The 13,869-nt window shown below is 51.8% G+C and overlaps 1 protein-coding gene across 1 annotated transcript in view; it reads right to left on the bottom strand.

The window, feature by feature from the left end:
• NOS1 (nitric oxide synthase 1) overlaps positions 1-13,071 on the bottom strand; it is an 88,445-nt gene extending 75,374 nt beyond the window's left edge. Inside the window, exon 1 of the mRNA XM_060118327.1 lies at positions 12,368-13,071. Coding sequence (XP_059974310.1) covers positions 12,368-13,071 — 704 coding nt within the window. The remainder of the gene's footprint in view (positions 1-12,367) is intronic.
• Between the last annotated feature and the right edge of the window lie 798 nt (positions 13,072-13,869).

Genomic DNA, 13,869 nt, shown 5'->3' with positions numbered 1-13,869 from the left:
AAATGTCACCAAAACACACCAGGAGTGGTTCTTGATTACAGACATTTCCCAAGTCAATGGTTTACCTACATGGTGATAAACAGAGGAATTGTCTGCTGAGATGGCTGCTGTAAATGTCACTCCAGTCCCTCTCAGCTCTAAAACTCCTGATCCTAGGATATCACATGACCATAAATGGGGATTCAGCAGAGAAGAGAGGAGGTTAGTACTGTTTGAGTGTCCGTAATGTACCAGGTGCCAGCACAGAAGTTATTTCATTTAATCTCAACAGATACTAAAAGCCCTATTTTGCAGATGTAAAAACTGAGCTCAGAGAGGTTATGTAAATTTCCCAAGGTCCAGCAGTAAGCACACAGCAGAGCTGGGATTTGAAACTAGGTCTAACTGATGCTCGGTTCAGATCCTTCTTTTTTTTTTTTTTTTTAAACAGAGACAGGGAAAAAGAGTCAGGATGCTTATGCTAAGCCAGAGGCTAAAGAGGAAGTAATCCAACATCTCTCACTGAATGAGGTCAGTTTGCAAAAATTACAGGGTTAAAATTACCTGGGCAACTCTGAAACCGCTCATATGGCTTGTCTTGTGTGAATCTGCAGGGAGAATTCCTTTTATCAACCTTTTTTTTTTTTTTTAAAGCCTTTAACACCTTTGTTGAAATAATGCATTTGAAGTGTTCTGTCAACACACACTTATTTGACAGTCCTGTGATGATCAGGGGAAGAATATTTTTAATATGGGACCATAGGGAACACCCATTAGCGTCTGACTTGGAGCTATTTTGCTTCCTGCACCCGGGGACAAAATCAGAAGTAGATTTAGGTACGTTCTCAGCTCCCACCCCCACCCCAAGTCTGTCCGTGATAAACAGGTCTGAGGGGAATATGTGGTTTATGGCCATGAATTTGCTCAGCCTGAGAGGTATCCGCTTGCTGGGTTCGTATGGGCCGGTCAGCCTACTGGTTAAGACATGGGCTGTGGATTGGGTGGAGCTGGGTTCAACTCTTAGCTTTGCTGGTCATAAGCTGTGTGACTTTGGATATTTCTGATACTTAACCTTTCTAATTCTCAGTATACTCATCTCCAAAATAGGGTTAATAATAATACCCAGTTCACGGGGTGACTGCAGTGGTTAAATGAGGTAAAGCTTACGGCGCCTAGCCTGTGGCATCTGCTATTGCTTTGACTACTAATTTGCTTACAGGCTGATCAGACAGAAACAGAGAAAAGAAAATGCTCGTTCTTTATAAACAGTCAAGGTTCTTCTAAGCCAGCATGGTCTAGGAGAACTTCCTGAGTCACTGGAAACATTCCGTGTCTGCCTGTGTTGTCGGTATTTTAGCCTCGGCCCACATGAGGCAACTGAATACTTGAAATGTGCCCATTGTCACTGAGGAATTGCATTTTTAATTCTATTTCACTTTATAGCTAGCGGCATAGCACTGGGCAGTGCCGGCCGAAGGCTTAATGTCTCTAAAGACTGAAGGTATATAAGGCTTCCCCCTGAGAAAGGGGCGTCTTCCCTGGGGGCTTATGGGGGCCCAGGCAGGATGCTGTACTCAGACCTTTCTTTTTTGTTAAATTGAAGTACAGTTAATTTACAATGTTGTGTTAGTTTCAAGTGTACAGCAAAGGGATTCAGTTATACATACATATATTCTTTTTCGGATTCCTTTCCATTATAGGTTGTTACAAGATATTGAGTATAGTCTCCTGTGCTCTATAGCAGGACCTTGTTTTTTACCTATTTTATATATAGTAGTGTGTATATGTTAATCCCAAACTCTTAATTTATCTCCCCTCTCCCACTGTCCCCTTTGGTAGTCATAAGTTTTTTTCTATGTCTGTGAGTCTATTTCTGGTTTGTAAATAAGTTCATTTGTATCATTTTTTTAGATTCCACATATAAGTGATATCATAGGATATGTATTTTTCTCTGACTTAACGTCACTTAGTATGATAATCTCTAGGTCCGTCCATGTTGCTGCAAACGGCACTATTTCATTCCTTTTTTATGGCTGAGTAATATTCCATTGAAGCATATCATGTCTTGTTCACAGAGCCCAGAAATTTGGGGATTCTCTGCTTCCTTTCTAGACTCACACCTCCCATCACTCTTAGCCCTGATCTCCACTCTCCTCTCTTCCCAACGAGCACACTATGTCCACCCCTACGTTTATCCTTGCCCTCCCCAGGATGCCCTTTCATTTCCCTCTGCTGAGAGCCAACTCCTATTCGCCCTTCAAGGGCCATTTCACATGCCACCTCTCCTAGGGGTTACACAAGGGCATGCTTGTAAAATGCCTAGTACATAGTCAGCACTAACCAAACATGAACTAAATTTATCTTTATTTACAGCTAAGGAAGTTGAAGCCCAGAGAGATTAAGTCACTTGTAGAGATCACACCACCAGTGAGAAGTGGAGGAAGCTTGGAAAACAAATGTCTCCTTCTCGCTGTCCTCCCAGCTGAGACTCGCTGTGAACAGGGCTTATGGGGAAAGGGAGCCATTTGATGGGACCTCACACTCGTGAAGACCCTCAAGTCTAGATAGCAAATATCCCCCCCAAAGGAGGCGGAGATGGTGAACGTATTTATCAGCTAAATGCAATTTTGGTAACTCCAATGTATCATTGCTTCATTTAAGTAAACACCCTGGGAGCCCGCAGACAGAAGTGGATGGGGCCTGGCTTGACTTCTGAGAAGCCTGGATGATGACTCTCCTTGGCCAGTACTCTTGAGGCTCTGTCCTGCCCAGCTGCCTGAGGGGTCTTGATTTAGATCAGGGTTTCTCAGCCTGGAGCTCTGGATATTTGGGGTCTGATAATTCTTTGTGGTGAGGGCTGTCCTGTGCCTTGTAGGATGTTTAGCAGCATCCCTGGTCTCTCCCCACTAGATACCAGTAACATCCCCCATCACCCCACCACCCATTGTGACAACCCAAAATGTCTAGACATTGCCCAGTGTCCCCGTGGACAGGGGGAGAAATACACTCCTCCCTGTGGAGAAGCACAGCTTAGCTGCAGCCGAGGACCCCAACCCCATGCTTCCCAGTTCCTTCCAGCCTTGCTCCATGCCCACCCAAGGGTCTATGAGGATTTATTTACTAGTTGTCCCTTGTTTCCAGATGGGACAGAGGAACCTGCCTTCACTACGTGGCTGCCATGTACTCTCAGTGTCCTTATCCCCCTGGAGAGGCCACCCTCCAGTGGACTTGGCATTCTGGTAGACCAGCGAGGCCAGAGCCATCATGTGGGCATGTCTGGTGGTTCTCAAACTTCAGGGTGCATCAGAATCCATTGAAGGGCTTGTTAAAATTCCCGAGTCCACCCCCTAGAGAGTCTGAAATAGCGGGAAGCCTGAAATCTGCACTGTCAAAAGCACCCCACGGGCTAACCTGGTGGCGCAGTGGTTGAGAATCCGCCTGCCGATGCAGGGGACACGGGTTCGTGCCCCAGTCCAGGAGGATCCCACATGCCGCAGAGTGGCTAGGCCTGTGAGCCATGGCCACTGAGCCTGTGTGTCCGGAGTCTGTGCTCCACAACGGGAGAGGCCACAACAGTGAGAGGCCCGCGTACCGCAAAAATAAATAAATAAATAAATAAATAAAGCACCCCACATCGGCCAAGGATACACTTGAAGACCCGTTTCTCTTGGAGAGCTCTGAGCTAGACTCCTGTAGTGAGCAGCAAGGTCCCCTCCTGGTTAGAAATGTCACCCTCCCCCCAGCTCCTCTCTTCCCCCCCTGCTTACCCTCCCCCCATAGGATCAGGTAGTTTGCTCTCCCTCCTACCTGGTGAGCATTTTCTGTGTTTTTTGGCAAGGACTAAACTAAAGCCCTTTTCTTCCACTTGACTACCTGGATCATCATACTCAAGCCAAGAGTTGGTCTAGCATCTCTAAACCTTCTGAGGACCTTTGCCAGATCCTTCCAACCGAGGCTTCCCTGATCTCTCATGCAGGGGGAATGGGGGTCCTGGGCCTGACTCCACAGGGAGTTTGCACATATGCCGGTCAGCCCAGTGCTGACCACTAACCCACCCCGAGGACCCAGGATGGGGAGCAGGTGGGCCCGGACTGTGTGCAGGGCGCAGCCTGGAGGTGGGGACGGCCTGCTCCGGCCCAAGCAGGCGAGGAGGCCGCCGAGGAGCAGCTGGCCCTGGCAGGAAGCCCTGCCTGCATCTCCCGGCAGACACCACACTCTCCCCCAGCCCCCTTCTCGCCCTCCACACTCCAGCGGCCTTTGGCTTCTGCCTCTACCTGGTTGCGGATGATGGGAGCTGAGCTGAAGCTGGAAGACTTGGGGGCGGTGGAAGTGGGTGTGGGGTCGCTGTGCAGCTTTCCTGCCAGATTTCATCCCGCTGGAGTGGGGTGAAGTTCTTGATAAAGAGAAAAGTATGCTCTTCAGAGCAGGAATTCCATGGCAAGTGCTGTAGCTGAGAAGTGAGGCGAGGGCCTCTGAGCTCAGGAACAACCATGACTCTCATTCCTAATGTCACCAAAGCTGGGCAGGGACTTCCCCAGTGGCGCAGTGGTTAAGAATATGCCTGCCAATGCAGGGGACACGGGTTCGAACCCTGGTCAGGGAAGATCCCACATGCCGCAGAGCAACTAAACCCGAGCACCACAACTACTGAGCCTGCGCTCTAGAGCCCGCGAGCCACAACTACTGAGCCCACATGCCACAACTACTGAAGCCCGCGCACCTAGAGCCCGTGCTCTGCAACAAGAGAAGCCACCGCAATGAAGAGTAGCCCCCACTCGCTGCAACTAGAGAAAGCCCGCGCACAACCACGAAAACCTAAGACAGCCAAAAATAAATAAATAAATAGATTTATTTAAATTAAAAAAAAAAGCGGGGCATGATTCTCCAGCTCGTGTTTATAGGCTCCAGGCTGGGGGGTTGGGGCTGAGTTTGGATCCCAGCTCCATGGCTGATTGCCTCGCCAGGATGTGGGCTTCTTGCTAACAGCTCTTTTGATCTATTTTTTGAGAGGCTCGAAATCGGTTTTAATGTAAAATCTCTTGATTTATCTATTTTGCCACAAATTCACTTTTTCAGTAAACTCTGCGGGCCAGATAAAACTCATGGGAGATCTACTCATGACCTTCAACCCCCAGTATGTGACCTCTGACCTAAAGGGATGTCGCAGTTCCTCCTCCTGGAGTGGTATTCCAGAGAGGTCGAAGGCAGCAGTGAACCTTCCGGGTATGGCTGTACAGGAGGTGGACCGGTCGGGTACTTGGCCTACAATAAGCATGGCTACCGTTGACCTTCAGGAAGAACCTGACGGTTGTTCTGGAAGGAATCTTAGGGCTCATCTTGTGCATGTACCATTTTTACCGATGGAGGAACTAAGTTAGGCCCAGAGAGGTCAAGGGGTTTTCCTAAAATATGTAGCGGTGAGTGGCAAAGGGGGCAGGGTGGGGGGGGGTGGCGGCAGGTGGATCTAGAAGCAAGGCCACTGAACCCAGTCCAGTGAGACGTGATGGTGATAGTGACTGGGACAGCTGTCGGCCAGTCCAGGGCCTGGTCACAGCACTGCTCGGGGAGGGGACTTGGTGGATGCACATGGTAGGCTGAATAACAGCCTCCAAAGATATCCAGTCCTAGTCCCTGGAACCCATATATGTTACCTTGCATGGACAAAGCATCTTTGCAGCTGTGCTTAAATTAAGGATCTTGAAAATAGGAAGATTATCCTGGATTATCTGGTTGGGCCCTAAAAGTTGTTACAACTATCTTTATAAGAAGGAAGCAGAGGGAGATTTGACCACAGAAAAGGAAGGCCGTGTGACCATGGAGCAAAATGGTAGGTGTGCTGCTGGTTTTGAAGATGGTGGAAGGGGCCATAAGCCAAGGGATGCAAGGGATACAGCTCTAGAACCTGGGAAAGGCCAGGAAATAGCATCTCCTCTAGAGCCTCCAGACTTAAGACCCCCAGAATGTAAGAGAATAAAGATGTGGGTTTTTTTGTTTGTTTGTTTTTGCAGTATGCAGGCCTCTCACTGTTGTGGCCTCTCCCGTTGCGGAGCACAGGCTCCGGATGCGCAGGCTCAGCGGCCATGGCTCATGGGCCCAGCCGCTCTGGGGCATGTGGGATCTTCCCAGACCGGGGCACAAACCCGCATCCCCTGCATGGGCAGGCGGACTCCCAACCACTGTACCACCAGGGAAGCCCAAGATACGTTGTTTTAAGGCACCAGGTTTGCGGTCATTTGTTACAGTAGCCACAGGAAGGATGGCTGATACAATGAGTGGGTGGTGACAGGGACAGGGATGGCACGGTGGTGGGATGGTTGATGGCCCCTGCCCATGTGTCCGACCTCACCGCCTAACACTCTCCTCCTATTGGCTGAACTCAAGCCCCACAGGCCTCCTCCTTTCAGTTCCTTGAACATATCAACCTCATCCCTGCCTCAGGACCTTTGCTCCTGCTGTACCCTCTGCCAGGAACACACTTCCCTAGATTTCACATGGTTCACAACTTGTGGCCTCGGTATAAATGCCTTCAGAGAAGCCTTCCCTGACCTTCTGATCTAAAGCGCTACCCAACCCCAAGCCACTTCTCTTGAAGTCAATGTATTACTTCCTTCACATCATGTATCACTATCTAAAATGATTGCATGTGTCTGTTTATTATTCATTTCTTGCCTATGATATGACTCTATAATGGATCATCAGTGGATCCCCAGCTCTTAGGACAGTATCTGAGGCAGAATAGATGCTCCATAAATATCCAGCAACTGAAAGATGGAGAGAAGCCCTCTGGTTACATGCGATTTGAGGTGGGTGGGCTTGTTTCCATAGCTCTGCCCCAGAATGAGGGTCTGGGTGCCCACTGGGCCAGGTGGCAGGGATACAGATGGGAGGAGGGAACAGAGCAAGAGCAGTAACTGCTATAAATAGGACCCCTGTCCCCCACCCGGGAAAGGTTGGACTGGGGAAGCCACTCACACTCGAATGTTCAGGGTGAGAATGAAAAGTTGAACCCAGATTCAGCGTGATGACAAAGTTACCAGAGTCAATTCCTTAGTTGAAAAATGCCACCAGAGTGATTCAAAGCCATGAGGCATGTCAAGTGCAGCCTAGGAGGAGATTCTCTAGTGCAGACAGTCCTGGAATCAATGCTGTCATTGGTTGGTCTGAGATCAGTTCTCCAGGGGGGCTGTCTTTAGTAGATGACAACCTCAGGGCCTCGGTTTCCCCTTCAGACTGAGAAAATATTCTGATGTCCACAGAAATTTGATGGCTAGTGGTCAAGGGCACTGTGGCCAACAGTGCAATCTACAAAGTTAGTAGAGGTCAAGAGTATGGGTTTAGGGTCGAGTTCTGGCTTTGCCATGGGCTGGCTGTGTGACCTGGCACAAGTGACTGCACCTCTCTGAGCCTTGGTTTCCTTATCAGGAAAATGGGGTGCTATGCAGAGAAAGTGAATTACTTGATGTGAAGACCGTAGCTTGGGGCCAGCCCCACCTGGAGTGCTCAGCAGAGGCTGACCAACATGATGATGATAAAACTCAGGCTTGTCATAGAAGGCCACCTCCCCCAATTAAGCTGATTCTATAGGGTTGAAATTGACTTCCGTTCCTCCAGCCACATTCTCTTGTCTGGTTTCTCTTTAACTGCAGACACTCACTGTGAGACGTCTAAGTAGAACCTGGATAGAACCCTGTGGCCAGTGCTGTGTGACCCTGGGCAAGCTACTTCACCTCTCTTGAGCTTTAGTTCCTTCTTATATAAACGGGGGCTAAAACTACAGCTGCTACTTAGGGAGCTGCATTCATGCAAGCTCTGAAGAGTTGACTGTTGTGAAGGTACTCTTGTAAGTAACCAAGGGCCCTGTGAGTGGATGAGAAGTTATCAGAGCACAGGACGAGGCTGACCAGCTAGTCCAGATGGATGCTGGACCGGAGACCTTGGCCTCTTTAGAACCCTCCCTCAGGGCAGCAAGCTGAGCAACCTGGATATCCTCTGACAGGCAGCATTTTAAAGTGACCGCTCCCAAGTATAGAAGGTCCCGAAATCACCACCTTCCTTCCTGACCATCCCTCACCAGCTGCCACTGCCTGCCAGGGCCACCCCCCCCCCCCGCCCCGGGATGAAGGGATGAGACTGTGTCTAAAGTAAATATCACTTCTCTCCATAAATAAGGGCCAGCACGCCGAACAACAGGAGTAGGGGTGCCCCATGAGGGAAAGGGATTAGACAGAGCAGGGGAATAAGTCCACAGCCAAGAGAAAAGAAGGACGGAGGAAGAAAATGAGGCCAAGAGGGCAGAAGAGTCAAGGTCGCTGCTGAGAACCAGTGATGGCCCAGCCTCTGCTCGGACCCAGAAGCCGCGGACACCGAGTGAGACCTGGATGTGGGGCTCTGGGCCTGGCAGGCAGCTGGCTTCATTGTCATCTAACATCTGGGATGCCAGTCTGACCCCACCCCAAAAAGCAGCCTGGATGGAGAGGCCCCTGGGAGGATGAGTCATTTCCAGGCAGCCCTGTGCTCCAAGGGGCTCGAATCCTCCCAGGCCAGCAGCCCCAAGAGGGGCCCTGAAGAACATGCTGCCTCTGAATTGCATTTCCTGACTTGGGACACTGATGCGTAACGAGACACTTACTTCAGCCGTGAGCAGACAGTTTGGGGAGCGCTTTTGTGGTTGTTACGGTGATGGCAAATGCTCTTGGCATCACAGCAGGAGGGAGGTGGCATGGGGGGGTGAGGGGCCTCCTGCAATACCAGCGACAAACCCACTCAAGGAAGAAGGATCCAGACTGCCACACAAACTTTGGACACCCACTAAGATAAAAAAGCGTGCTTACATTTCTCAGCCAAGATCTCAATTTGGGCTTATGTATAAATTTGGCTTTAAATTACACTGAACTTCCCATGCATGCAACTGTTGGGTAAATCAAAGAAAGACAGGATATCGCTTTATCAGGAATCATTCACCATTTTGGAAAATCACATCACCAAGGTGACGCTGCAGGTGGCATTTGAGTTGCCAACACAACACACCTGTGTCAATCTGCATTTGACGCCGTCGTGTTTGCAGCAAGTCTATCTTTAGGTGCAAACATGTGACATTCTGGTGGAGCCATGCCTGTGCACTGATATATTAAATTAGAGGCTCTTTTATTATAAATGACTTTTATGCTCTATCTCCTTTATTTTATAGTTAGGGCGTTATAATATTGATTTACAAAATGTAAAGTGTGGGTAGGTATTATGCTCCATGAATGAGCTTCTGGTTAGTGAAGGGGACATTTAAAAATATTCATTAAAAAAAGGTGGGGGGGGGCTTCCCTGGTGGCGCAGTGGTTGAGGGTCCGCCTACCAATGCAGGGGATGTGGGTTCGTGCCCCAGCCCGGGAAGATCCCACATGCCGCGGAGCGGCTGGGCCCGTGAGCCATGGCCGCTGAGCCTGCGCGTCCGGAGCCTGTGCTCTGCAACGGGAGAGGCCACAACAGTGAGAGGCCCACACACCGCAAAACAACAACAACAACAACAACAAAAAACGGGGGGGGGAGCTTCACATCTAGCCATTGAGCTGGGGGAACACATGCTATTACACAGTATTACTCAACCTTAGAACCATTCATCTTAGTGGGTTTCGTGGAGGCATATGCTTGCCCTGGGTCACTTTCTCCCAAATCATACCTCTACCAAAGCAGTTTTTTCGGCTACTTTTGGTCAATCACACTGCACGTGAGACTGATGTGGGCTCCCTGGATGGAGGACCCTGAATGGACGAGGGCAGCTGAGAGCTCAGATGTAACCTCCTGAGGTGGTAAAATAGGGCTGCGAGAGCAGGGCCCCACAGCAGACCGCTGTGTCCCTCCCTCATTCTTGCGGACACAAGGCTGCTTCCCTGAGATGGTGTTTGGAGAAGCCCCTTGGGGCTTGGCTACAAAGAGGGGCTCCCATTAAAGTTCGTTACACTCGACGATCTCATCTTAGTCTGGTGTCCAGACTGGCTCCTTGGATGGAGGGCCCAGCTCCCAGGGATAGGAGGGACTTCTCCACATCATACCTGGTGATTCAGGCTCCCGGGGCCAGGGTGGGACTGAAATAGAGCCCCCGGAGTTTCTGAGGCTCACACCTCACGCCCACCCTGTGCCCAGCTGAGAATCAGAACCAAGTACATGGGACATTAGTACAGGGGCTCAGCTGCCCCACACAGTGAGATGGCCCCATTCACTGCCTTGCTGCTCCTCCTGGGAGAGGTGGTGCTGAGGATGGGGGGCATGTATAGGATTAGGGGGGGAAGGCCGTGCCCAGGAGCCTCTGAGAACACTTCCAAGGCCTCCTGGGAAACAAGGCCAGTGATTGATTCTGGACTCTACAGCTGCCTTAGAATTTAAGTCCACGGAGCGAGACTCGGGGGGCCTGCCGGCTGCCCAGAAGCTATCTCAAGGCTCAACACGTCATCTCCACTGGGTGTGTTGCTGTAGGGACCCCTGGGAGGTGGCTGCTCTGAGGGCTGGATTCTAGCCTGGGGGACCTCCCCAGTTGAGGGAGAATCAGGCACCAGGTCCCTGCCACCAGGAGAACCTCGAGGACTGATCCTGGCCCCCAGCTCTGGAAATGGACAGCAGGGCACTGGGGGCTCCCACCTCTGCCCACACCGTGGCCTGTGTTTTGGGCCCAAGACTCGCTGTCTCTTGTGGAGACAGGACCCAAGGTGTGGGAAAGGCTCCAGGGTGTGTGCAGGGGACTCACAGGAGTGAGAAGGGGTGGTTGGGAGGGCAGGGGCTGGACGGGCAGCAGGTGCCCTTTGTCTCCCCTCTGCCCAAGCCTTCTGACAGAGCCTCCACCTGCCTACTTGGGGTCTTGCTGGCACTGGTTCAGTTTTCGCCCTGGTGTCAGATGCTGGAAAAGCCCCAGGATGCAGTGGTGGCCGGGGTGGGCTCCACGGACTGAGGGGCTCACCAGTGGGTAGTTTGGGGGCCGCCCCACCAGGAAGGAGGACTGGATCCCATGCAGTTCCTCAAATGTGTCAGGCACACCTGACCCCAGGACCTTGGCACCTGCCGCTCCCTCTGCCTGGAACACCCCTCCCCCATGAAGCTGCAAGCCTTCCTCTCCCCCTTCCTCTGGGTCCTCCCATGTTGCCTTCCTAGTGAGACCCACCAGCTTCCGATCTGAAATGTCACCCTCCCCAACACTTCCTAACGCCTTCCCCGCTCTATTTATCTACTTAGCACGTATGACAAACGGTCTACGTAGCTTACATCTTCCTCTTCCCCACTGTACTGCAAGCTTCCAAAGGTCAGGGGGGTTGTCAATTTCCTTCACTCTCAAGGTCAGAGGACTTGTCTATTCATTGCTCTATCCCAGTGCCAGAACAGTGTGGCACACAGTAGGTCCTCAACAAACATTTGTTAAACGAATACATTCAGGGGCTTGGGGAGCTACTTTAATCCAGTCCCCCAAGGGACGTCCTGGTGACCTCTAAATGCTCTTGGGACACTCAGGGGTCCTTGAGGAGGGAGCTGGGAAATCTCAGCCTGGATTTCTGGGGGGCTCAGACCTGAGCCTCACTCTGCAAATAAGAAGCGTCTGCCTAGGAACACTGTGGGCTGTAGGGTCAGTGCTAGACCTTAGATGGGAGTGGAAGGAGGTGGAGAGAAACTTTTCTCTCTCTCCTGACTAGTTCCCGACCACCTGGTCCAGCTGCTGACTCCTTGCCAGAGAAGGAGCTAGAATCACCCACTGAGTTGCCAGCTCTCCTCCCCCAGAGATTCAGAAAATGCCAATCTGGCACATACAGAGGGGCTGGTCCCCAGCTCTTCAAGTGCTAGCCTTGGCTCCCATAAAACCTGAGCAATTCCAGTGTTTTGGGGGCGTCAGGGCCAATTCTCTACTTTGCCTCCATTTCCTCCTTTTCAAAGCTTCCTTGTCCTGGACCGGCCATCACCAGGAGAGAGCTAGTTTGGGCTGAGGGTAACCCCGCTCTCAGCTCTCAGCGCTTCCTCCCTCTCCCCAGAGCCTCAGCATCTACCCACGCCCAAGCCTGCCACGTACATGTGCCTGTCATCACTGGGTGACCTCGGGAAAGGCCCCTCCTCTCTGACCCTCTGTCTTCCCACTCGTGAAATGTGGATTGCAAAAATCCCCACCTTGTGGGGTTGCTGGAAGACAGGACCTCAGCTACCAGGATTAAGAACTCTGGGTTTCATGGCAAGAGATACGTGCTAGACGTTACGCCCACTGCATTCCTGCAACAGCAATTTTCAGGGCAAGAGGCAAGTCTGGCTGAGTGGCTGTACGTGTGCAGAAGACTGAGACGCTCAGGTTAGCTTCCGGGCTGCGAGACAGTCGCAATACATGCTCGCGTACAACACACGTACACACACATGCACCTGTGCAGCTTACCTGTCCACCTGGATTTCTGCATCCTTTGTCTCCGCTTTGGCAGGTCCCCCTCCGTTGATCCCTTTGCCCCCACTGGTGAGAAGATTCAGCACAGGCTCTATCTCTTTGAGCAGTTTATTGTTCTCCCCAGAACTTTTCTTGGCAGGGTCCTGGCTTGGGGGCCTGGGACCCAGGCCATTGGTGTGGGAGAGCAAGCCAGCTTCCTGCCCCTGGTCTGGCACGTGCTGCGGCCCATTGCCAGGACCCGTGGCCCCGTCCACTGCCAGGGTGTGCTCTTTGCTGGCTGATGACTGGTGGGACAGATTGGCAGCTGTGGTTGGCGGACCCAGGGGCCGTGTCACCCGGATGGTCTTGGGGGTCCCGTCCCCAGTGAAAGTGGTCTCCAGGTGCGTGGTGAAGCCCTCGGGACCCCTCAGAATGAGGACCACATGGGTCTCGGAGGCAATACCTCTGAGCACCTCCAGGGCGCTGTCATAGCTCAGGTCCACCAAGGGCTGGCCGTTGACGGCGAGAATGATGTCCCCAGCCTGGATGAGGCCACTCTGCTCCGCGGCGCCCCCTCGAATCAGGTCGGAGATGATCACAGGTGGCTTGCTCACCCTCTCCTTCACCAGGAACCCCAGGCCCCCCACTTTGCGCTTGAAGAGGCGGACAGAAATGACATTAGGTTGGATCTGCTTAACGCTGAACATGTGATTCTCCATGGTGTCTAGTGTCCAAGGGTCGGAAGACCTCAAGATGTGTCAAGCCGAGACGATGTCGCCGGGAGCAGCCAGGCTTCTGGCTGTGACAAGAGGAGCAGCGGGGGGCTGGCACTGCAGGGGCCAAGGGGAGTCTGGAGAGCGAGCTGCTCTTGGTCTTGGTCTTCTCTGCCTTTGACGTCAACTCGGCGTCACTCACTCATTGTCATTGGGCCGTCGGTGGCATGATTTCCTGTGTCTGCCTCCTTCCTTATTCTCTAAGGAAGCGATGGTTGATCAGGCAGACGTCAGGGGAAGCAGCGGGACGTGTCCCTAAGCAACAGGTCAGGCAAACCGGGGAGCAAACGTGTCTGGTGTTTGTGTCTAGAGGTGACGCATGCTAGCGGGGACTATCCTCTGGGTATCGCCATCCCGTTAGATGCAGATCCAATCTGGGGCCTCCTGAGGTCAAGAGAAGGAAAAAGGGAGGGGAAGAAAAGAATTAAAAAAGAGAGACGGATGTGGGGTGTCCAACACCACCTTCAAAACTAACATGGGCAACGCAGCCAACTGAGAAGTCTAGCCATAAGATGCTCTGGAGTTCTGAAGCCAACCTAGAAATGAAATCCTTCTTCCTCGAGGGGCATACCTTTGCAGGCAGCTGCATATTGCCTGGTTTCACCCTCAGGATCAAAGCCCTATGAGACCGAGGGGCTCCTTGGGGGGAACCACTGACAGTCAGCCCCAGAAATCAAAAGGCAAGGACCAGAAGACCTCCCTTATCTCTTTCCCAAGGCAAGAAGTCACCACTCCAACCTGACA

The sequence above is a fragment of the Mesoplodon densirostris genome, chromosome 15, assembly GCF_025265405.1.
Source record: "Mesoplodon densirostris isolate mMesDen1 chromosome 15, mMesDen1 primary haplotype, whole genome shotgun sequence".
NCBI classification, from domain to species: Eukaryota; Metazoa; Chordata; class Mammalia; order Artiodactyla; family Ziphiidae; genus Mesoplodon; species Mesoplodon densirostris.
The sequence above is the reverse complement of the archived record's forward strand: the minus strand, read 5'-3'. Positions and strand labels throughout refer to the sequence as shown.